This window comes from Balaenoptera physalus (assembly GCF_965194825.1).
Source record: "Balaenoptera physalus genome assembly, chromosome: 1".
NCBI lineage: Eukaryota > Metazoa > Chordata > Mammalia > Artiodactyla > Balaenopteridae > Balaenoptera > Balaenoptera physalus.
Window position 1 is genome coordinate 143,538,526 of NC_138882.1, and position 22,415 is coordinate 143,560,940.

Consider the following 22,415-nt stretch of genomic DNA (forward strand, 5'->3'; position numbering starts at 1 on the left):
GTTACAGCTTGAGTTTCTACAGAGTCTCCCAATTTATTTCTCTACTTCTAGTCTGGTGACCCATTACAATGTAGAGGGGGCAGTACTGCCCTCAGTGTAAAATCTGACGTTCTTATAATATTAGATGCATAGACAGAATCTCTGGGTTGTTTACCATCTCCCCTAACTCCCTGAAAACGTCCTGATTGTGAGTCAGTGCAAAAAACAGGATCGTAAGCAGGAGACCCACATGATCAGATTTGACTTTAAAATGATAACTCCAGCTACCTTTTTATTTCTTTACTCCTCTTTGCAGCAACTCCTTGAAAGAGTTATCTAATACTGCTTTTCTTTAATTTTTTCCAACTTTTTTTTTTAATTGGGTTAACATAGGTTTGTAACATTATATAAGTTTCATGTGTACATTATAATTCAACTTCTGTATACACTGCAGGGTGCTTCTCACCACATCTAGTTTCCATCCATCATCATACAATTGATCCCTTTTACCCATTTCGCCTACCTCCCACCCGCCTTCACCTCTGTGTCTACCAGTCTGTTCTCAGTTTCTATGTGTTTGTTTTTATGTTATTTTTTGTTGTTCATTTACTTTTTTTTTTATATTCCACATATGAGTGAAATCATATGGTATTTGTCATATTTGTCTTTCTCCATCTGACTTATTTAACTTAGCACATGGCACTTAGCACATAGACCTCAAGGTCTATGCATGTTGTCACAAGTAGCAAGATTTTGTCTTTTTTTAATGGCTGACTAGTATTCTTATATATATATATACACCATATCTTCTTTATCCACGCATTCATTGGTGGGCACTTAGATTGTTTCCATATCTTGGCTATTGTTAATAATGCTGCAGTGAACATTGGGATGCATATATCTTTTTGAATTAGTGTTTTCTTATTCTTTGGATAAATACCCAGAAGTGGAATAGCTGGATCATATGGTAGTTTTCTCCATACTGTTTTTCTTTTCTTTTTTTTAAAATAAATTTATTTATTTATTTATTTATTTTTGGCTGTGTTGGGTCTTCATTGCTGTGCGGGCTTTTTCTAGTTGTGGCGAGCAGGGGCTACTCTTCGTTGCGGTGCATGGGCTTCTCATTGCGGTGGCTTCTCTTGTTGTGAAGCATGGGCTCTAAGTGCATGGGCTTCAGTAGTCGTGGCACGTGGGCTCAGTAGTTGTGGCTCATGGGCTCAGTAGTTGTGGCTCGCAGGCTCTAGAGTGCAGGCTCAGTAGTTGTGGCACACGGGCTTAGTTGCTCCGCAGCATGTGGGATCTTCCTGGACCAGGGCTCAAACCTGTGTTCCCTTCATTGGCAGGCAGATTCTTAACCACTGCACCACCAGGGAAGTCCGTCCATACTGGTTTTCATAGTGGCTGCTCTAATTTACATTTCCACCAACAATATATGAGGGTTCCCTTTTCTCCGCATCCTCTCCAACATCTTGTTTTTTCTTGCTTTTATGATAATAGCCATTCTAACGTGTGAGGTGATATCTCATTGTGGTTTTAATTTGCACCTCTCTGATGATTGAACATCTTTTCAAGTGCCTGTTGGCCATGTCTTAAATGGAAAAATGTCTGTTCAGATCTTCTGTCCATTTTTTAATCAGGTGGTTTGTTTTGTTGTTATTGAGTTGTAAGATAGGAATTGCACTGAATCTGTAAATTGCTTTAGGTAATGTGTATTTTAACAATGTTAATTCTTCCAATCCATGAGCATGGGATATTTTTACATTTCTTTGTGTTTTCTTCAATTTATTTCAATAATGTCTTATAGTTTTTAGTATACAGGTCTTTCATCTCCTTGGTTAAATTTATTCCTAGGTATTTTATTATTTTTGTTGCAATTATAAATGGGATTGTTTTCTTAATTTCTTTTTCTGCTAGTTTGTTAGTGTATAGAAACACAACAGATTTTTGTATATTGATTTTTTTACCCTGCTGTTTTACTGTATTTGTTTATTATTTCTAATAGGTTTTGGTGGAGTCTTTAGGGTTTTCTATATATAAAATTATGTCATCCACAAATAGTGACAGTTTTACCTCTTCCTTGTCTTTTATTTTTTTCTTGCCTAATTGCTCTGGCTAGGACTTCCAATATGTTGAATAAGAGTGATGAGAGTGGACATCCTTGTCTTGTTCCTGATCTTAGAGGGATAGCTTTCAATTTGTCACTGCTGAATATGATGATAGCTGTGGGTTTGTTACATATGACCTTTACTATGTAGAGGTACATTCCTTCTGTACTCATTTTATTGAAAGTTTTTATCATAAATGGATTTTGAATCTTGCCAAATGTTTTTCTGCATCTTTTGAGGTGATCATATGATTTTTATTCATTTTGTTAATATGGTGTATCACATTGATTGATTTGTGGATGAATCATCCTTGCATCCCTGCAATAAATCCCATTTGATTATGGCGTATAATCCTTTTAATGTATTGTTGTATTCGGTTTACTAATATTTTGTTAGGGATGTTTGCATCTATGTTCATCAGAGATATTGGGCTGTAATTTTCTCCTCTTGTGGTGTCCTTGTCTGGTTTTGGTAATGCTGGTTTTGTAAAATGAGTTAGGAAGCGTCCCCTCCTCTTCAGTTTTTTGGAAGAGGTTGAGAAAGATAGGTATTAAATCTTTGAATGTTTGGTAGAATTCACCAGTGAAGCCATCTGGTCCTGGACTTTTGTTTTGGGGGAGATTTTTGGTTAATGTTTCATCTCTTTACTAGTGATAGGTCTATTCAGATTTTCTATTTCTTACTGATTCAGTCTTGGAAAGTGGTATGATTCTAAGAATTTATCCATTTCTTCTAAGTTGTCCAATTTACTGGCATACAGCCATTCATAGTAGTCACTTATAATCCTTCATGTTTCTTTGGTATCCATTGTAACTTCTCCTCTTTCATTTCTGATTTTATTTATCTGAGTTGTCTTTTTTTGTTGTTGTGAGTCTAGCTGAAGGCTTGTCAACTTTGTTTATCTTTTCAGAGAACCAGCTCTTAGTTTCATTGATCTTTTCTATTTTCTTTTTAGTCTCTATTTCATTTATTTCCACTCTGATTTTTATTTTTTCCTTTCTTCTACTGACTTTGGGCTTTATTTTTCTCCTTATTCTAGTTACTTTAGGTGTATGGTTACATTATTTGTGGTTTTTCTTGTTTCTTGAGGTAGACCTGTATTTCTATAAACTGTCCTCTTAGTACTGATTTTGCAGTGTGTCCCTTAGTTTTTCAGTATGTCATATTTTCATTTTCATTTCTCTTCAGGTACTTTAAAAATTTCTTTAATTTTTTTCATTGATGCATTAGTTGTTCAGTAGCATGTTGTTTAGTTTCCACATATTTGTGATTTCTCCAGCTTTCTTCTTATAATTGATTTCTAGTTTCATACCATTGTGGTCAGAAAAGATACTTGATATGATTTCAGTTTTCTTAAATGTATTGAGACTTGTTTTGTGTCCCAGCATATGGTTTATCCTTGAGAACATTCTGTGTGCACTTAAGAAGTATGTGTATTCTGCAGATTTTGAATGGAATGTTCTGTATACATACATCTGTTATTAAGTCTCTTTGGTCTAGTGTTTCATTTAAGGCCGACTTTCCCTTCTTCTCTTTCTGTCTAGATGATCTATCTGTTGATGTACAGGGGGTGTTAAAGTTCCCTACTCTTATTATGTTGCTGTCAGTTTCTCCCTTTAGGTCTGTTAATAATGCTTTATATATATTTTGGTGCTATTTTGTTAGGTACATATATATTAATAAATGTTATGTCTTCTTGATGGGTTGTACCCTTTATCATTCGTATATAATGTCCATCCTTGCCTCTTATTAACTTTTTTGGTTTGAAGTCTGTTTTGTCTGATGTGAGTATGGCTATACCTGCTTTCTTTTGGCTGCCATTTGCTTAGAGTATCATTTTGCAGCCCTTTACTTTGCACTTATATTTATGTTTAGAACTGAGATGTGTCTCCTGGAGGCAGCATATAGTTGGGTCTTATTTTTTAATCCATCCAGCCACTCTGTGTCTTTTGATTGGTGAATTCAATCCATTTACATTTATTGTGATTTTTTTTTTTTTTGGCCACGCCCTGCAGCATGTGTGATCTTAGTTCCCCAACCTGGGATCAAACCCATGCCCCCTGAAGTGGAAACGTGGAGTCTTAACCACTGGACCACCAGGAAAGTCCCCATTTAGTGTGATTATTGATATATGAGGACTTGGTATTGACATTTTATCTTTTCTTTTCTGGTTGTTCTATAGTTCCATTGTTTCTTTTTCCTTGCATTTCTGTCTGCTGTTTTAGTTGGGTGGTTTTCTATGTTTTTCTCAGTTTTCTCTTTTTTTATGTTTTGTGTCTCTGCACTAGATTTTTGTTTTGTGGTTATCATGAGGTTTGTATAAATGTTTTAAAGATAAAATAGTCCTTTTTCTGCTGGTAGTATCTTATCCTAATATGCCTGTACAGGTTCCTTCCTTTTCCTCTTCTCCTTTTATGTTTTTGTTGTCACAAATATGTCTCAACACAAAATGCTGTGAGTTTGTTACCAAATTGACATAGCTGTAGTTATTTTTAGTGCTTTTTTTCACCCTTTAACCTTTGCTGTAATTAAGTGTTTAACAACCTATTCTGATACACAGTTGCAATTTTCTGATTCTGTCTATTTATTACCTTACTCAAAGTTTTGTGTACTTTTGCCTTTTCATTACAGGTAGAAGAGCTGCTGTCAACATTTCTTGTTAGGCAGGTCTAGTGGTGATAAACGCCTCAACTTTTTTTTGTCTGGGAATGCCTTTATTTCTCCTTTCTGTCTGAATGATACCTTTGCTGTATAGAGTATTCTTGGCTGACAGTTTTTATCTTTCAATATTCTGAGTTTGTCATTCCACTCTCTTCTGGCCTGTAGAGTTTCTGCTGAGAAATCTGCTGATAGCCTCATGTGGGTACCTTTGTAGGTTATTGTCTTCTTTTTCTTTTTTTCCTGGCTGCCTTTAAAATTCTTTCTTTGTCATTGGCTTTTGACAGTTTTAATATAATGTGTCTTGGAGAAGGTCTTCTTGTTTTGAGATAAGTAGGTGTTCTATTAGCTTCATGGGCTCGTATATCTAGTTCCATTCCCAGATTTGGGAAGTTCTCAGCTATTATTTCCTTAAATAGGCTCTCTGTTCCCTTCTGCCTCTCTTTTCTTTCTGGGATATGCATTGTCCTTATGTTGCCTTTCTAATGGAGTTGGATAGTTCTTGTAGAGTTTCTTCAGTTAAAACAAAAATCTTAGCTCTCTCCTCTTTTACCTGAATCGTTTCTCAATTTCTGTCTTTGAGTTCGCTAATTCTGTCTTCCATATGTTCTACTCTATTTCCAGTGCTTTCTAATGCCATTCTTCATGTCGTTTATTGAGTTCTTCAGCTCCATAACTTCTGTTTGGTTCTTTTTTAGAGTTTCAATCTCTTTGATAAAGTGTTCCTTCTGTTCATTAATTTTATTCCTTAGTTCACTGAACCGTCTTTCTGTTTTCTTATATATAGCTTGTTGAGTTTCTTCCTGATGCCTGTTTTGAATTCTCTGTCAGTTAGACCACAGTCTTCTGTGACTTTAAGTTTAGTTTCTGGAGACTGTCATTTTCTTTTTCTGATACTGTGTTACTGTGTTTTTTCATAGTGCTTGGTGAGTTGTTCCTTTGCTGGTGCATTTGAAGTAGTGAATACCTTTCTTATTTAGGTAAACCTTTATTTACTTTGATTCTAACAGTTCAACAGGTTGGTAATTAGAGTCCTTTCTTTTGTTTTTCAGTAGGTGGCGCTATAGCATAAGTTATAGCTTAGTTTATCTTACCTGAGTGCTTCTGGCTATATTTGAGAATTGGCACTTTTCACCCTCCATCACCTTTGCCAGAGATGTCGTCAGTGCCCTCATCATCGCTGCTTGTTCCTCTGGGGTTACTGGTGCCTTGAGATGGCGGGTCCCTCTGCCATATGTGGGGTTGCCTGGGTTGTGGGCACTGCTGTAGCGGTGAGGGCAGGGGGAGGAATGGGGGGAAGGAGCCAGGTTTGGGTGTGCTGTGGGGGAGAGCAGAGTCACAGGTACCACTGTGGCCCTTCCAGTCTTTCTTAAGCCTGTTCTGTTCTGTCTTTTGCCCTCATCGTTATCAGAATTGCTCTTGCTGAGGTCACTAAAGATCTCCTCTTGGTTAAATTTAGTAGTAAATTCTCAGGCATTCTTATGTCATTCTTCAGTCACATTTGGCACAGTTGATCACTCTGTTCTTAATACACTGTCTTCACTTGACTTTCCAAGATACCACACTCTTTTGGTTTTACTTCTTCCTCACTGTTAGCTCCTTCATAGTTTCTTCTCTGCTTGATCTGGAAAGGTTTATTGTACATTATTGTGACAGTAGCTCACAAATGCTCCCCTACAGCACAGGAGCTAGAGTGATTATTTTAAAATCTAAATCAGATCACACTCCACACCTCTACTTACCTCTGCAGTAGCTTCACATATCTCTCAGAGTAAAAGACAGAGTTTTTACTTAACGATGATATTCAAGGCCTTGCGTGATTTGCCTTGTTTGCCCCCTATTATCTCTCTGACCTCGTCTCCTACTATTCTTCCCCTCTCTTACTCCACTCCTGCTGCACTGTCAGGTATGCTGCCTTTGCAACAGCAATTTTTTTGGCTGGGACACTCTTCCCTCAGAGGTATGGCATACTCTAGATTATAAGCTCTTTAGGGGTCAGGGATCTTTGTCTCTTATGTTCATTAATATGTTCCAATAGCCTAAGATAGTGCCTGGCACTCAGTAGCCACCCAAAAAACATTAATTGAGTGGATGAATGAACCAGTTAACAAATAATAATAATTAACAGTTTTATTTTCTAAAATGTTTACATGTTGGAAATATATGAATGTGACATTCATGTTCCAATTCTGTGCAGAAATGGCTATTCATACAAGGTGGCGGTTGCACTGTCTCTTTTTCTTGGATGGTTGGGAGCAGATCGTTTTTACCTTGGATACCCTGCCTTGGGTGAGTATGTTTCATTTAAAAAAAATTCTTGTGAAACTTGTAGGTTAATGTACCTACTCTTATAGATTAAATCTCTGCATACTATTAATAGCTACAAGTTCCATGTAGCTGGAGTTGAATAGTCAATGTTCTTCTGTGAGTATAGAGCTAGCAATTAGCTCCGTAGTTAACTTGGATAAGAAATTGACTTTTCTTGTGTTTTCATCTTTATGAAAACACACACTCAAGATAGTGTAGTCACTACTTAGGACAGTAGACTTGAGCTGTCATTACTAGTGCTGGGCACACAGTGGATGTTCAATAAATGTTTTATGAATAAATGCATATCTTTTCCTATCCCTCCAAAAAATGTTTGCTTTCTACCTGAACCTCTATAAGTGTTGATTTTGGAATAGGAACTACTTCTTTCAGGAGAAGTTGGTGTTGGAACCACAGCCGCCAGCATGAGCTGGTGCGGAGCCTGATTATTACCCTTAGCACCCCTCCCCATACCTTCCTCCTAGCTGTAATCTTTCCATTTACCATAGTTGCTAATGCTTATGAAAACTATTTACATTTGATGATAGCTTTTGTTTAAATAATACTTTCACATGCCTGCCCTTATTTAAGCCTTAAAACTCTCTGAGTTTATCATCCAGTTTAAATCTTCTTTAACAGGTAGGGAAATTGTCACCAGAGAGGTTAAGGGATCTACTGACTCTGGAGGCCTTGCTTTATACTGTAACATATTTGTTGTTATCATCATTGTTTTATGGACAGGGAAATTGTCACGAGATTAAGACATTTACCCAAGGACACTCAGCTAGTGACCTGACTTTGAACCCAAATATTCTGGCTCAAGAGATCATGCTTTATTTACTGTAGTACTTTGCTTCTGTATTAGCCCTTCACTGAGCAAATTTAAAGTTTCTGAATGCTCTGCTTTCTAGCTAGCAAAGCTAATCTTATTCTTTCCATGTTGCTACCCACCAGAGATCAAAGAGGAATTTTCACTGTGGGGTTGGTGGGAATTATGTTTCTGTTAACCTTAACTGGAACTCAGTGTTATAAGGTCATAAATAGAAGTAACAGTTTAAAATACTATATACATGAAATTTTTGCAGTTAACAAACATTTATTCAAAATTTACTTGCTGTTAAGTAAGTAATGAAGTTCTCTGGAAATAACGATGGAGATCACAGTTCATGTTGGTTAGAGGAAAATAAGTAATAAATGGTAGGCCAATTTGTGCTACAGCACTGTTACAGAACTGTAGTAAAGTGCTATGAGAGCAGAGAAAAGGGACTGATTTAGTCAGCCTTTGGATGTGAGGGAAAACTTGTTGGATGAGGGGACATTTGCACTAGGTTTTTAAGCACGTACAGATTAGAGATTTAGGGCATTACAGGGAACAGCATGTGCAAAAGCATAGGGTGTGAAAGAGCATATGTGCAGTGTTGAGAAAATGGTGGATAATTTAGCCTATGGTGTAGGAAGAAAGGTGGCAGAACATGAAAAGTGATTGCAGAGGTAGGCTGTGGTCAGATTATAAAAGGCTTTGAGAAAGAATTCCCTGGCAGTCTAGTGGTTAGGACTCGGCGATTTCAATGTTGTGGGGCCTGGGTTCGATCCCTGGTTGGGGAACTAAGATCCCACAAGCCGTGCAGTGTGGCCAAAAAAAAAAGGCTTTGAGTGTCTTGTTCTGGAGTTTGGACTTTACCCTTTAAACATCAGAAGCCATAAAAGTTTTTAATCAGAGGAGTGTCATGGTCAGGTTTATATTTCAGGAAGATGATACTGGAGAAATTGTGGGAAATGGCTTAGAACGGAGAAAGACTGGTGGCAGAGGAAGCTATAAAGAGATGGATGCAGTCGTCCTGGCCTGAGGGAAGGAGAAATACTATTTCTTTGAACAGTTTATTCTATGATGATTTTGAATAGTAAATATATTTTAAATATTTGGCTTAATGAGTGACTTTTTAGCTTCCTGTGATATGTGTCAGGGGAGCTGTCATGTCATATGGTCTAAGTTAATTTTTTTGACTTATTGCAGCACATAGTAACATGTTGGTTTGTATATTATGATTTTTTTTTCCTACAAAATAAAGCTCTAGGTTATAAAGCTCCATATAAAGCTCTGTATAGTGAGTGACTCTGGTTAGTGAATGTTAGTTCCCTGCCAGGAGCTCCCTTTCTCCAACCACTGCTACTTCAATCTATTAATTAATTTCAGTCAAAGAGAACCTTTCAGTTTGAGGCTGAGATTCTATAAATTTGCAAATGTAATTTTTACATTTGACTTTACTTCTTAGTGTAAAAATCTTTAAGTAACTTTATTATTACAACCTTTGGATGTTCATTAATTCAAGAAGTTTTTTGACTGTTGGCTTAAGATACAACTTTCTCAAGATTGTTAAGTCTGTCACTTCTCATTCATCTGCTTCTGAATTTTCTTCCATTCTCTTTATTCTGTTGGGTTTATGGCTTTAAAAATCCCTTTACTATCTTTTAATGGGATCTTGGAGTGAGAGGAGTTAAGAGGACATGTCAAATACATTATCTTTAACTGAAAGTTCTTATAGCTCTTCAAGCATTCAAATATTTTTATCCCTATCTTACTTGCATTTAAGCTATCTAAATGTGAAGGATTTTGATGTTTTATCAACTTAATCTAATCTAATATGTAAAATTACCGTGTTTGTGAACTTAAAACATTTAAATGTTTTTAATTAAGTTTTAATTTTTACTAAGAATCCAAGGTTAAGGAATTTTGGTATTCAATTAAAATGATTACTGCCATTTAAAAAATTCTTAAGTGGAGAATGCAGTGTTGACTGGTATGAAAATACTTACAGGTAGAGCCTAAAACTATTTTTCTTATAATCTTATTTAATCATTCTTCATGGTCATGAAAAGCAGTGGTAGTATATTTATAGATAGCTTTTTTTTTTTAACATCTTTATTGGAGTATAATTGCTTTACAATGGTGTGTTACTTTCTGCTGTATAGCAAAGTGAATCAGCTATGTGCATACGTATATCCCCACATCCCCTCCCTCTTGTGTCTCTCTTCCACCCTCCCTATCCCACCCCTCTAGGTGGTCACAAAGCACCGAGATGATCTCCGTGTGCTATGCAGCTGCTTCCCACTAGCTATCTGTTTTATATTTGATAGTGTATATATGTCCATGCCATTCTCTCACTTTGTCCCAGCTTCCCCTTCCCCTTCCCTGAGTCCTCAAGTCCATTCTCTATGTCTGCATCTTTATTCCTGTCCTGACCCTAGGTTCTTCAGAACCATTTTTTTTTAGATTCCATATATATGTGTTAACATACAGTATTTGTTTTTCTCTTTCTGACTTAACTTACTCATATGACAGATTCTAGGTCCATCCACCTCACTACGAATAACTCAATTTCTTTTCTTTTTATGCTTGAGTAATTTTCCATTGTATATATGTGCCACATCTTCTTTATCCATTCATCTGTCGATGGACACTTAGGTTGCTTCCATGTCCTGGCTATTGTAAATAGTGCTGCAATGAACACTGTGTTACATGACTCTTTTTGAACTATGGTTTTCTCAGGGCATCTGCCCATTAGTGGGATTGCTGGGTCATATGGTAGTTCTAGTTTTAGTTTTTTAAGGAACCTCCATACTGTTCTTCATAGTGGCTGTATCAATTTACATTCCCACCAACAGCGCAAGAGGGTTCCTTTTTCTCCACAACCTTTCCAGCATTTATTGTTTGTAGATTTTTTGGTGATGGCCATTCTGACCAGTGTGAGGTGATACCTCATTGTAGTTTTGATTTGCATTTCTCTAATGATTAGTGATGTCGAGCATCTTTTCATGTGTTTGTTGGCAATCTGTATATCTTCTTTGGAGAAATGTCTATTTAGGTCTTCTGCTCATTTTTGGATTGGGTTGTTTGTTTTTTCCATATTGAGCTACATGAGCTGCTTATATATTTTGGAGATTAATCCTTTGTCAGTTACATTGTTTGCAAATATTTTCTCCAATTCTGAGGGTTGCCGTTTCGTCTTGTTTATGGCTTCCTTTGCTGTGCAAAAGCTTTCAAGTTTCATTAGTCCCATTTGTTTATTTTTGTTTTTATTTCCATTTCTCTAGGAGGTGGGTCAAAAAAGATCTTGCTGTGATTTATGTCATAGAGTGTTCTTCCTATGTTTTCCTCTAAGAGTTTGATAGTGTCTGGCCTTACATTTAGCTCTTTAATCCATTTTGAGTTTATTTTTGTGTATGGTGTAAGGAAGTGTTCTAGTTTCATTCTTTTACATGTAGCTATCCAGTTTTCCCAGCACTATTTATTGAAGAGGCTGTCTTTTCTCCATTGTATATTCTTGCCTCCTTTATCAAAGATAAGGTGACCATATGTGCGTGGGTTTATCTCTGGGCTTTCTATCCTGTTCCATTGATTTATATTTCTGTTTTTGTGCCAGTACAATGCTGTCTTGATTACTGTAGCTTTGTAGTATAGTCTGAAGTCAGGAAGCCTGATTCCTCCAGCTCCATTTTTCTTTCTCAAGATTGCTTTGGCTATTCGGGGTCTTTTGTGTTTCCATACAAATTGTGCAATTTTTTGTTCTAGTTCTGTGAAAAATGCCATTGGTAGTATGATGGGGATTGCATTGAATCTGTAGATTGCTTTGGGTATTATAGTCATTTTCACAATGTTGATTCTTCCAATCCAAGAACATGGTATATCTCTCCATCTGTTTGTATCATCTTTAATTTTTTTCATCAGTGTCTTATAGTTTTCTGCATACAGGTCTTTTGTCTCCTTAGATAGGTTTATTCCTAGGTAGTTTATTCTTTTTGTTGCACAGGTAAATGGGAGTGTTTCCTTAGTTTCTCTTTCACATTTTTCATCATTAGTGTATAGGAATGCAAGAGATTTCTGTGCATTAATTTTGTATCCTGCTACTTTACCAAATTCATTGATTAGCTCTAGTAGTTTTCTGGTAGCATCTTTAGGATTCTCTGTGTATAGTGTCATGTAATCTGCAAAGTGACAGTTTTACTTCTTCTTTTCCGAGTTGGATTCCTTTTATTTTTTTTTCTTCTCTGATTGCTGTGGCTAAAACTTCCAAAACTGTGTTGAATAATAGCGGTGAGAGTGGACAACCTTGTCTTGTTCCTGATCTTAGAGTAAATCGTTTCAGTTTTTCACCATTGAGAATGATGTTGGCTGTGAGTTTGTCATATATGGCCTTTATTAATGTTGAGGTAGGTTCCCTCTATGCCTACTTTCTGGAGAGTTTTTATCATAAATGGGTTTTGATTCTTGTCAAAAGCTTTTTCTACATATATTGAGATTATCATATGGTTTTTATCCTCCAATTTGTTAATATGGTGTATCACATTGATTGACTTGCGTATATTGAAGAATCCTTGCATTCCTGGGATAAACCCCACTTGATCGTGGTATAGGATCCTTTTAATGTGCTGTTGGATCCTGTTTGCTAGTATTTTGTTGAGGATTTTTGCATCTATGTTCATCAGAGATAGTGGCCTGTAGTTTTCTTTTTTTGTGACATCATTGTCTGGTTTTGGTATCAGGGTAATGGTGGCCTCGTAGAATGTGTTTCGGAGTGTTCCTCCCTCTGCTATATTTTGGAAGAGTTTGAGAAGGATAGGTGTTAGCTCTTCTCTAAATGTTGGATAGAATTCACCTGTGAAGCCATCTGGTCCTGGGCTTTTGTTTGTTGGAAGCTTTTTTGTTTGTTTGTTTGTTTTGTTTTTTTGTTTTTGTTTTTTTTTTTCCATTTTTGAGTGTTTTATTTATATCAAACTGGATAAAATGTGTGTATTTCTCATACAGAAAAGACATGTCGAGGTAGAAATGTACCTTTCAACTATTCATGGGTACACAAGTACACTGGGGAGATTGTAAAAGTGCAGATTGTGATTCAGTAGGTCCGGTGGGCCTGAGTTCTATTTTTTTAACAAGCTCATTTTTTTTTTTTTCACACACACACACTGTATTTTATTTTTACAAGAGATAAATAGACTGACACCAAGCATTGTACATGGATGACCACAACAAAAGCAACAATGATTGCAATTACCAAACATGAAACACACTCATACTATGTCATAATATTGACATTCAGTCCAGTAATCCTCCACTGTAACAGCTCCTTTACTTTGCAGTGAAAATTGATTTGTATATTCTTTGCCTCTGAGTCCTTGTGGGTTTTTTTTTTTTTAATTCAGACAGAAAGTCACAAAAATTATACTCATCCTCATCAGTTCACTCAGTCCCATGTAATTAATTTTTTTTTGTCTTGATCTTTTGTTAGCACTTTTATGAGTTCATCAGTTTTTCATTAGAGTTCTGAAAATGCTTATTCATTCAGTTCAGCAGTACAGTCAGTTACCAGAAACCTGTACTTGTCAGAGTCTTTTCCATGAATTTCTTGAAGATGAAACCCTTTTATACGAACATATTTGCAAAATCATCAGAGTACACCCAGAACTGTCTGTAAATGACAAAAGACTTAAAAATGACCACGGTTAAAGATTTGATGAAAGTTCATAATAATGCAGTTGACAAGAAAATTAGTTATTTCTGAGATATACATTTTAAAGTAATAACTAGGATTATTATAACATTATACCAGAACATATAAGATTTTTAGAAATTTCATGTAATGTCTGAAACATTTATATTAACATATTTCCATACATATTTCCATACAAATACAAATATAAGATTTTTAGAAATTTCATGTAATGTCTGAAACATTTATATTAACATATTTCCATACAAATAACCCAATGAAAGTTTAGTATTAGTTGTTTGTTTTTTTATACTGCAGGTTCTTATTAGGCATCAATTTTATACACGTCAGTGTATACATGTCAATCCCAATCGCCCAATTCAGCACACCACCATCCCCACCTCACCGCAGTTTTCCCCCCTTGGTGTCCATATGTCCATTCTCTACATCTGTGTCTCAACTTCTGCCCTGCAAACTGGCTCATCTGTACCATTTTTCTAGGTTCCACATACATGCATTAATATATGATATTTGTTTTTCTCTTTCTGACTTACTTCACTCTGTATGACAGTCTCTAGATCCATCCACGTCTCAACAAATGACTCAATTTCGTTCCTTTTTATGGCTGAGTAATATTCCATTGTATATATGTACCACAACTTCTTTATCCATTCGTCTGTTGATGGGCATTTAGGTTGCTTCCATGACCTGGCTATTGTAAATAGTGCTGCAATGAACATTGGGGTGCATGTGTCTTTTTGAATTACGGTTTTCTCTGGGTATATGCCCAGTAGTGGGATTGCTGGGTCATATGGTAATTCTATTTTTAGTTTTTTAAGGAACCTCCATATTGTTCTCCATAGTGGCTGTATCAATTTACATTCCCACCAACAGTGCAAGAGGTTTCCCTTTTCTCCACACCCTCTCCAGCATTTGTTGTTTGTAGATTTTCTGATGATGCCCATTCTAACAGGAGTGAGGTGATACCTCATTGTAGTTTTGATTTGCATTTCTCTAATAATTAGTGATGTTGAGCATCTTTTCATTTGCTTCGTGGCCGTCTGTATGTCTTCTTTGGAGAAATGTCTCTTTAGGTCTTCTGCCCATTTTTGGATTGGGGTGTTTGTTTCTTTGATATTGAGCTGAATGAGCTGTTTATATATTTTGGAGATTAATCCTTTGTCCGTTGATTCATTTGCAAATATTTTCTCCCATTCTGAGGGTTGTCTTTTCGTCTTGTTTATGGTTTCCTTTGCTGTGCAAAAGCTTTGAAGTTTCATTAGGTTGCACTTGTTTATTTTTGTTTTTATTTCCATTACTCTAGGAGGTGGATCAAAAAAGATCTTGCTGTAATTTATGTCAAAGAGTGTTCTTCTTATGTTTTCCTCTAAGAGTTTTATAGTGTCCAGTCTTATATTTAGGTCTCTAATCCATTTTGAGTTTATTTTTGTGCATGGTGTTAGGGAGTATTCTAATTTCATTCTTTTACATGTAGCTGTCCAGTTTTCCCAGCACCACTTATTGAAGAGACTGTCTTTTCTCCATTGTATATCTTTGCCTCCTTTGTCATAGATTAGTTGACCATATGTGCGTGGGTTTATCTCTGGGCTTTCTATCTTGTTCCATTGATCTATGTTTCTGTTTTTGTGCCAGTACCATATTGTCTTGATTACTGTAGCTTTGTAATATAGTCTGAAGTCAGGGAGTCTGATTCCTCCAGCTCCATTTTTTTGCCTCAAGACTGCTTTGGCTATTCGGGGTCTTTTGTGTCTCCATACAAATTTTAAGATGATTTGTTCTAGCTCCGTAAAAAATGCCATTGGTAATTTGATAGGGATTGCATTGAATCTGTAGATTGCTTTGGGTAGTATACTCATTTTCACAATGTTGATTCTTCCAATCCAAGAACATGGTATATCTCTCCATCTGTTGGTATCATCTTTAATTTCTTTCATCAGTGTCTTATAGTTTTCTGCATACAGGTCTTTTGTCTCCCTAGGTAGGTTTATTCCTAGGTATTTTGTTCTTTTTGTTGCAATGGTAAATGGGAGTGTTTCCATAATTTCTCTTTCAGATTTTTCATCATAGGAATGCAAGAGATTTCTGTGCATTAATTTTGTATCCTGCAACTTTACCATATTCATTAATTAGCTCTAGCAGTTTTCTGGTGGCAGTTTTAGGATTCTCTATGTATATTATCATGTCATCCGCAAACAGTGACAGTTTTACTTCTTCTTTTCCAATTTGTATTCCTTTTATTTCTTTTTCTTCTCTGATTGCCGTGGCTAGGACTTCCAGAACTATGTTGAATAATAGTGGTGAGAGTGGACATCCTTGTCTCGTTCCTGATCTTAGAGGAAATGCTTTCAGTATTTCACCATTGAGAATGATGTTTGCTGTGGGTTTGTCATATATGGCCTTTATTATGTTGAGGTAGGTTCCCTCTATGCCCACTTTCTGGAGAGTTTTTATCAGAAATGGGTGTTGAATTTTGTCAAAAGCTTTTTCTGCATCTATTGAGATGATCATATGGTTTTTATTCTTCAATTTGTTGATATGGTGTATCACATTGATTGATTTGCGTATATTGAAGAATCCTTGCATCCCTGGGATAAATCCCACTTGATCGTGGTGTATGATGCTTTTGATGTGTTGTTGGATTCTGTTTGCTAGTATTTTGTTGAGGATTTTTGCATCTATATTCATCAGTGATATTGGTCTGTAATTTTCTTTTTTTTGTAGTGTCTTTGTCTGGTTTTGGTATCATGGTGATCATGGCCTCATAGAATGAGTTTGGGAGTGTTCCTTCCTCTGCAATTTTTTGGAAGAGTTTGAGAAGGATGGGTGTTAGCTCTTCTCTAAATGTTTGATAGAATTCACCTGTGAAGCCATCTGGTCCTGGGCTTTTGTTTGTTGGAAGATTTTTAATCACAGTTTGAATTTCCATGCTTGTGACTGGTCTGTTTATATTTTTTATTTCTTGCTTGTGACTGGTCTGTTTATATTTTCTATTTCTTCCTGGTTCAGTCTCGGAAGGTTGTGCTTTTCTAAGAATTTGTCCATTTCTTCCAGGTTGTCCATTTTATTGGCATATAGTTGCTTGTAGTAATCTCTCATGGTCCTTTGTATTTCTGCAGTGTCAGTTGTTACTTCTCCTTTTTCATTTCTACTTCCGTTGATTTGTCTTCTCCCTTTTTTCTTTATGAGTCTGGCTAATGGTTTATTAATTTTATCTTCTCCCTTTTTTCTTTATGAGTCTGGCTAATGGTTTATTAATTTTATCTTCTCAAAGAACCAGCCTTTAGTTTTATTGATCTTTGCTATTTTTTCCTTCATTTCTTTTTCATTTATTTCTGATCTGATCTTTATGATTTCTTTCCTTCTGCTAACTTTGGGGTTTTTTTGTTCTTCTTTCTCTAATTGCTTTAGGTGTAAGGTTATGTTGTTTGAGATGTTTCTTCTTTCTTGAGGTAGGATTGTATTGTTATAAAAACTTCCCTCTTAGAACTGCTTTTGCTGCATCCCATAGGTTTTGGGTCGTGTGTTTTCATTGTCATTTGTTTCTAGGTATTTTTTTGATTTCCTCTTTGATTTCTTCAGTGATCTCTTGGTTATCTAGTAGCGTGTTGTTTAGCCTCCATTTGTTTGCATTTCTTATAGTTTTTTTCCTGTAATTGATATCTAGTCTCATAGCAGTGTGGTCAGAAAAGACACTTGATATGATTTCAATTTTCTTAAATTTACCAAGGCTTGATTTGTGGCCCAAGATATGGTCTATCCTAGAGAATGTTCCATGAGCACTTGAGAAGAAAGTGTATTCTGTTGTTTTTGGATGGAATGTCCTATAAATATCAATTAGGTCCATCTGTTTAATGTGTCATTTAAAGCTTGTGTTTCCTTATTTATTTTCATTTTGGATGATCTGTCCATTGGTGAAAATGGGGTGTTAAAGTCCTCTAATATGATTGTTAGTGTTGATTTCCCCTTTTATGGCTGTTAGCATTTGCCTTATGTATGGAGGTGCTCCTATGTTGGGTGCATAAATATTTACAATTGTTATATCTTCTTCTTGGATTGATCCCTTGATCATTATGTAGTGTCCTTCTTTGTCTCTTGTAATAGTCTTTATTTTAAAGTCTATTTTGTCTGATATGAGACTTGATACTCCAGCTTTCTTTGATTTCCATTTGCGTGGAATATCTTTTTCCATCCCCTCACTTTCAGTTTGTATGTGTCCCTAGGTCTGAAGTGGGTCTCTTTTAGACAGCATATATATGGGTCTTGTTTTTGTATCCATTCAGCCAGTCTGTGTCTTTTGGTTGGAGCATTTAATCCATTTACATTTAAGGCAGTTATCGATATGTATGTTCCTATTACCATTTTCTTAATTGTTTTGGGTTTGTTATTGTATGTCTTTTCCTTCTCTTGTGTTTCCTAGAGAAGTTCCTTTAGCATTTGTTGTAAAGCTGGTTTGATGGTGCTGAATTCTCTTAGCTTTTGCTTGTTTGTAAAGGTTTTAATTTCTCCGTCAAATCTGAATGAGATCCTTGCTGGGTACAGTAATCTTGGTTGTCGGTTCTTCCCTTTCATCACTTTAAATATGTCCTGCCACTTCCTTCTGGCTTGCAGAGTTTCTGCTGAAAGATCAGCTGTTAACCTTATGGGGCTTCTGTTGTATGTTATTTGTTGCTTTCCTCTTGCTGCTTTTAATATTTTTTCTTTGTATTTAATTTTTGATAGTTTGATTAATATGTGTCTCGGTGTGTTTCTCTTTGGGTTTATCCTTTATGGTACTCTCTGTGCTTCCTGGACTTGATTGACTATTTCCTTCCCCATGTTAGGGAAGTTTTCAGCTATAATCTCTTCAAATATTTTCTCAGACCCTTTCTTTTTCTCTTCTTCTTCTGAGACCCCTATAAGTCGAATGTTGTTGCGTTTAATGTTGTCCCAGAGTTCTCTGAGACTGTCCTCAATTCTTTTCATTCTTTTTTCTTTATTCTGCCCCCTGGCAGTTATTTCCATTATTTTATCTCCCAGCTCAGTTATCCATTCTTCTGCCTCAGTTATTCTGTTATTGATTCCTTCTAGAGTATTTTTAATTTCAGTAATTATATTGTTCATCATTGTTTGTTTGCTCTTTAGTTCTTCTAGATCCTTGTTAAATGTTTCTTTTATTTTCTCCATTCTGTTTCCGAGATTTTGGCCCATCTTTACTGTCATTACTCTGAATTCTTTTTCAGGTAGGTTGCCTATTTTGTCTTCATTTATTTGGTCTTGTAGGTTTTTGCCTTGCTCCTTCGTCTGTGACATATTTTTTGTCATTTCATTTTTTTTTTTTGATGGGTGGTGCTGTATTCCTGTCTTACTGGTTGTGTGGCCTGAGATGTACAGCACTGGAGCTTGCAGGCAGTTGGATAGAGCCAGGTCTTGTTGCTGAGATGAGGACCTCTGGTAGGCCTCACTCCAATTGATATTCTCTGGGGTCTGAGATTCTCTGTTATTCCAGCAATTTGGACTCGGAGCTCCCACCCCAGGAGCTCAGGCCTGACCTCCACCCTGGGAACCAAGATCCCCCAAGCTTCGTGGCATGGTTAAAAAAATAAATAAATGAAAAAGAAAGAAAAAAAGGAGCAGTATAATATCAAAAAATAAAAAACAAAATAAAAGTAGAAAGATAAAATATACATTAGTAAAAATAAAACTATAATTGAAATAACTGCAACAAAGTTAAATAAAAGCACAACAGAAAAAAGAAAGAAAAAAAAAGGGTGGGTTGGGGAAATAAGCCAAAAAGAGAGAACAATAACAAAGTATAAAGAATAAAATAAAATTAGAAAAATAAAAGATTTGTTAGGAAAAATAAAAATATAAAAGAATCAACAACAGTGAATCAACAAGGTAAAACAGAACCCCTGTCTGGTCACTGGGGTTCCTGCAGTCCCCTTAGGTTTCCATGGTCCCCCACTGGTGCCTGGTAGGTGCCCTAGTTGTGAGGAGGCACGAATTCCACGTCCTCCTAGTACACCATCTTGACACCACCTCTTTATAGATAGCTTTTTAAAATACTTTCTCGATACCATTTATGATCACTGGAATTTTATAAGAACCAAATAAATAATGCAGATATGATGAAGCTTGCTCTTAAGTAATTTCTTTTTTTTTCTTTTTTTTAACTGAAGTAAAGTTGATTTACAATGTTTTGGATGTACAGCAAAGTGATTCAGTCATATATATATGTATATATATATATGTGTGTGTGTTTTTCTTTTAAAGATTCTTTTCCATTATAGGTTATTACAAGATATTGAATATAGTTCCCTATGCTATGCAGTAGGTTTCTTTTTAAGTAATTTAGTGTTGAATGTGATACTTCATTATATAAATTTTACTTTAGGATTAAATAAGGGAATGTGTTGAGAGTGAGATTAAATTAAATTTGATAAGATCCAAACATTCCTTTAAGAAAAATTTTCTTTCTAGTTATTTCAAATTTCTTTTTATTCCAGAACTATTACTTTATGTATAGCTTTATTTCCTTTAATTGACTTATTCTCATTATACCAGTGCTGCTTTAGCTGGAAGCCTTTTTTCACCATGAAGCCTTATTTTTCTAATATTCCATCTTTGTGTTTTTAACCATGTTAACATCTGTGATTTTTTTAATATGCAATAACTGGTACATTTTGTTTTGCCCATTGTAGCATTAAAAGATTATGGATTCTCAAAGATAATAGCTCTTTTGGAGCAGTTAATGGGGGAGAGATACTCTTTTCATAGTGGTATTACTTTTAAGTGTAAATATTTTCTTATTACAAGAATAACAAAATGTTGTATGTTTTTAAGCCCAAAACTTAAAAATCTTTGGTTATATTATTCTTGTTTTCTTCTTGAGTTTGGAGTTACTAGTTTGCACTGGTATATCCACAGATTGTAGGACAAATAAAGGTAAAGGGATTTTTTTTTTTTTTTTTTTTTTATGGCTGTGTTGGGTCTTCGTTTCTGTGCAAGAGCTTTCTCTAGTTGCGGCAAGTGGAGGCCGCTCTTCATCGCTGTGCACGGGCCTCTCATTATCGCAGCCTCTCCTGTTGCGGAGCACAAGCTCCAGACGCGCAGGCTCAGTAATTGTGGCTCACGGGCCTCGTTGCTCCGCGGCATGTGGGATCTTCCCAGACCAGGGCTCGAACCCGTGTCCCCTACATTGGCAGGCAGATTCTCAACCACTGCACCACCGGGGAAGCCCAGGTAAAGGGATTTGTAGGTTAAACTCTTCTAAGATTTGAAAGCTCTCCTTTATAGGTATAGACACAAAAAGAATAGTGATAACTAATTACCAAATCGTTATAGAATGCTTGGGATTTGGCAAACAGCAACTTCAGTATGAAATAATCTGCATTCTCTAAAATAGTTATGCAGAAACAAGAGTATTTGCAAGATTCAACCTTCAATAAAACAAAAAATACCAAAATTTTTTAAAATACCAAAAGTGAATCTCTGTTCTTTTTATTTTATACCCAAATAAATTCTTTTATTGAATTTGTGTACTTTTAAATGTAAAGTTTAAGTTACTGAAGTATAAATAAAGTACACTAAAAACATGAGCTTTATTAATGTCATCTGGCAGCATAATCTTTTTGGAAGAATATATCTACAATAGTAATGGTTCAAGATAAAAATGGGTCCTTCTTGTTTGGAAACATTGTTTATTGGAATTTCAAAACAATCTCTAAAATCTAAATATAATATTTCTTTGCACAATAAGATAAGTAAATAGGGTCTGTACAAAGAGACCTAACAAATTTTTACTTGGACAAAAAAGTCAATCTACTTTTGGTAGTTCACTAATACCTCCCCATCTTTTAGAAGCTGGTATTGGTGCTCAAAATAATGAAATCTGTAAGAGTAACGGTTTGCATTGGTTTTTGCCGAATGCTTGGCCTCTGTGCACCGGTGCCGAATTGAATCTCGAAGACAGAGTTTTGGGTGAAGTAGAAAAGGATAGCTTTATTGCTTTGCCAGCCAAAGGGGGACACAGCGGGCTCCTGCCCTCGAAAACTATGTGTCCCACCCAGGAGGATGTGATGAGGTGTTTTATAGCAATAGTTCAAGGGTGGGGTTGCTGACAAGACTAGGGTGTGTGCAGGGCCTGCACTTCTGTAATCTGGTCTCAGGGAATCTTGATGCGCTTCTCTGGTTCCTGGCCTCAGGTAGTTTCTTGGCTGCTCCTCCCTGGATTAGCAACTGTTTGAGTCTGCCCTGTGGAACTCAGAGAAGGTCATGGAGGCTGGATCCTCTTCCCTACAGACAAGAAAACGGGGGACAGAAAGACTTCTGTGCCCAGGGGCCCCACAGGGTTCTGCTCGTTTTCAGTTTTAATAAATGCTGTTTAGAATGTATGCTACTTTGTGTTTTTCAAGTTGATCAGTGTTTGTTTACAAATAAGATAACTTACTATTGATATATTTTATTCCTTCAGTAGCCATATTGACTAGGCACAGAAATGACACAGCCCTGACTTCAAGTTGCTTGTGGAAGGATAGGGGAAGTTAGACAAATAAATATATAATAAATCATACCATGGGATATGTGCTCTGCTGAAAGTTAAGGGCAGGGTGCTAGGGAGCATCTAGGGATGGCATTAAATTCATCCTGGAAGCATTAGAGAAAACTTTCCAGAAGTTTTAAAAAAGACTATTAAGAGTTAGCTAGATGATTGGGAATAGTGGGGGGCAGCGGAGGAGGCAAGGCAGAGGACAGCATAGCACATATAAATGCAGGTATGAGAGCACAGCACATTGGAAGAGAACTTCGGGTAGTCTGACTGTAATGCAGACAGAAGGAATTTGCAAGAGGTGAGGCTAGGTTAGATGGTGCTACTGTAAAT

At 36.2% G+C, this 22,415-nt stretch overlaps 1 protein-coding gene across 9 annotated transcripts in view; it reads left to right on the top strand.

The window, feature by feature from the left end:
* TM2D1 (TM2 domain containing 1) overlaps positions 1 to 22,415 on the top strand; it is a 148,229-nt gene that overhangs the window by 15,939 nt on the left and 109,875 nt on the right. For all 9 annotated transcript variants that reach the window (XR_014261636.1, XR_014261637.1, XR_014261638.1 and 6 more), the window contains exon 4: positions 6,940 to 7,031. Coding sequence is in view for 5 of the 9 variants with exons in the window: in XM_082453971.1 (XP_082310097.1) it covers positions 6,940 to 7,031 (92 nt within the window). In the remaining 4 variants the exon portion in view is untranslated. The remainder of the gene's footprint in view (positions 1 to 6,939; positions 7,032 to 22,415) is intronic.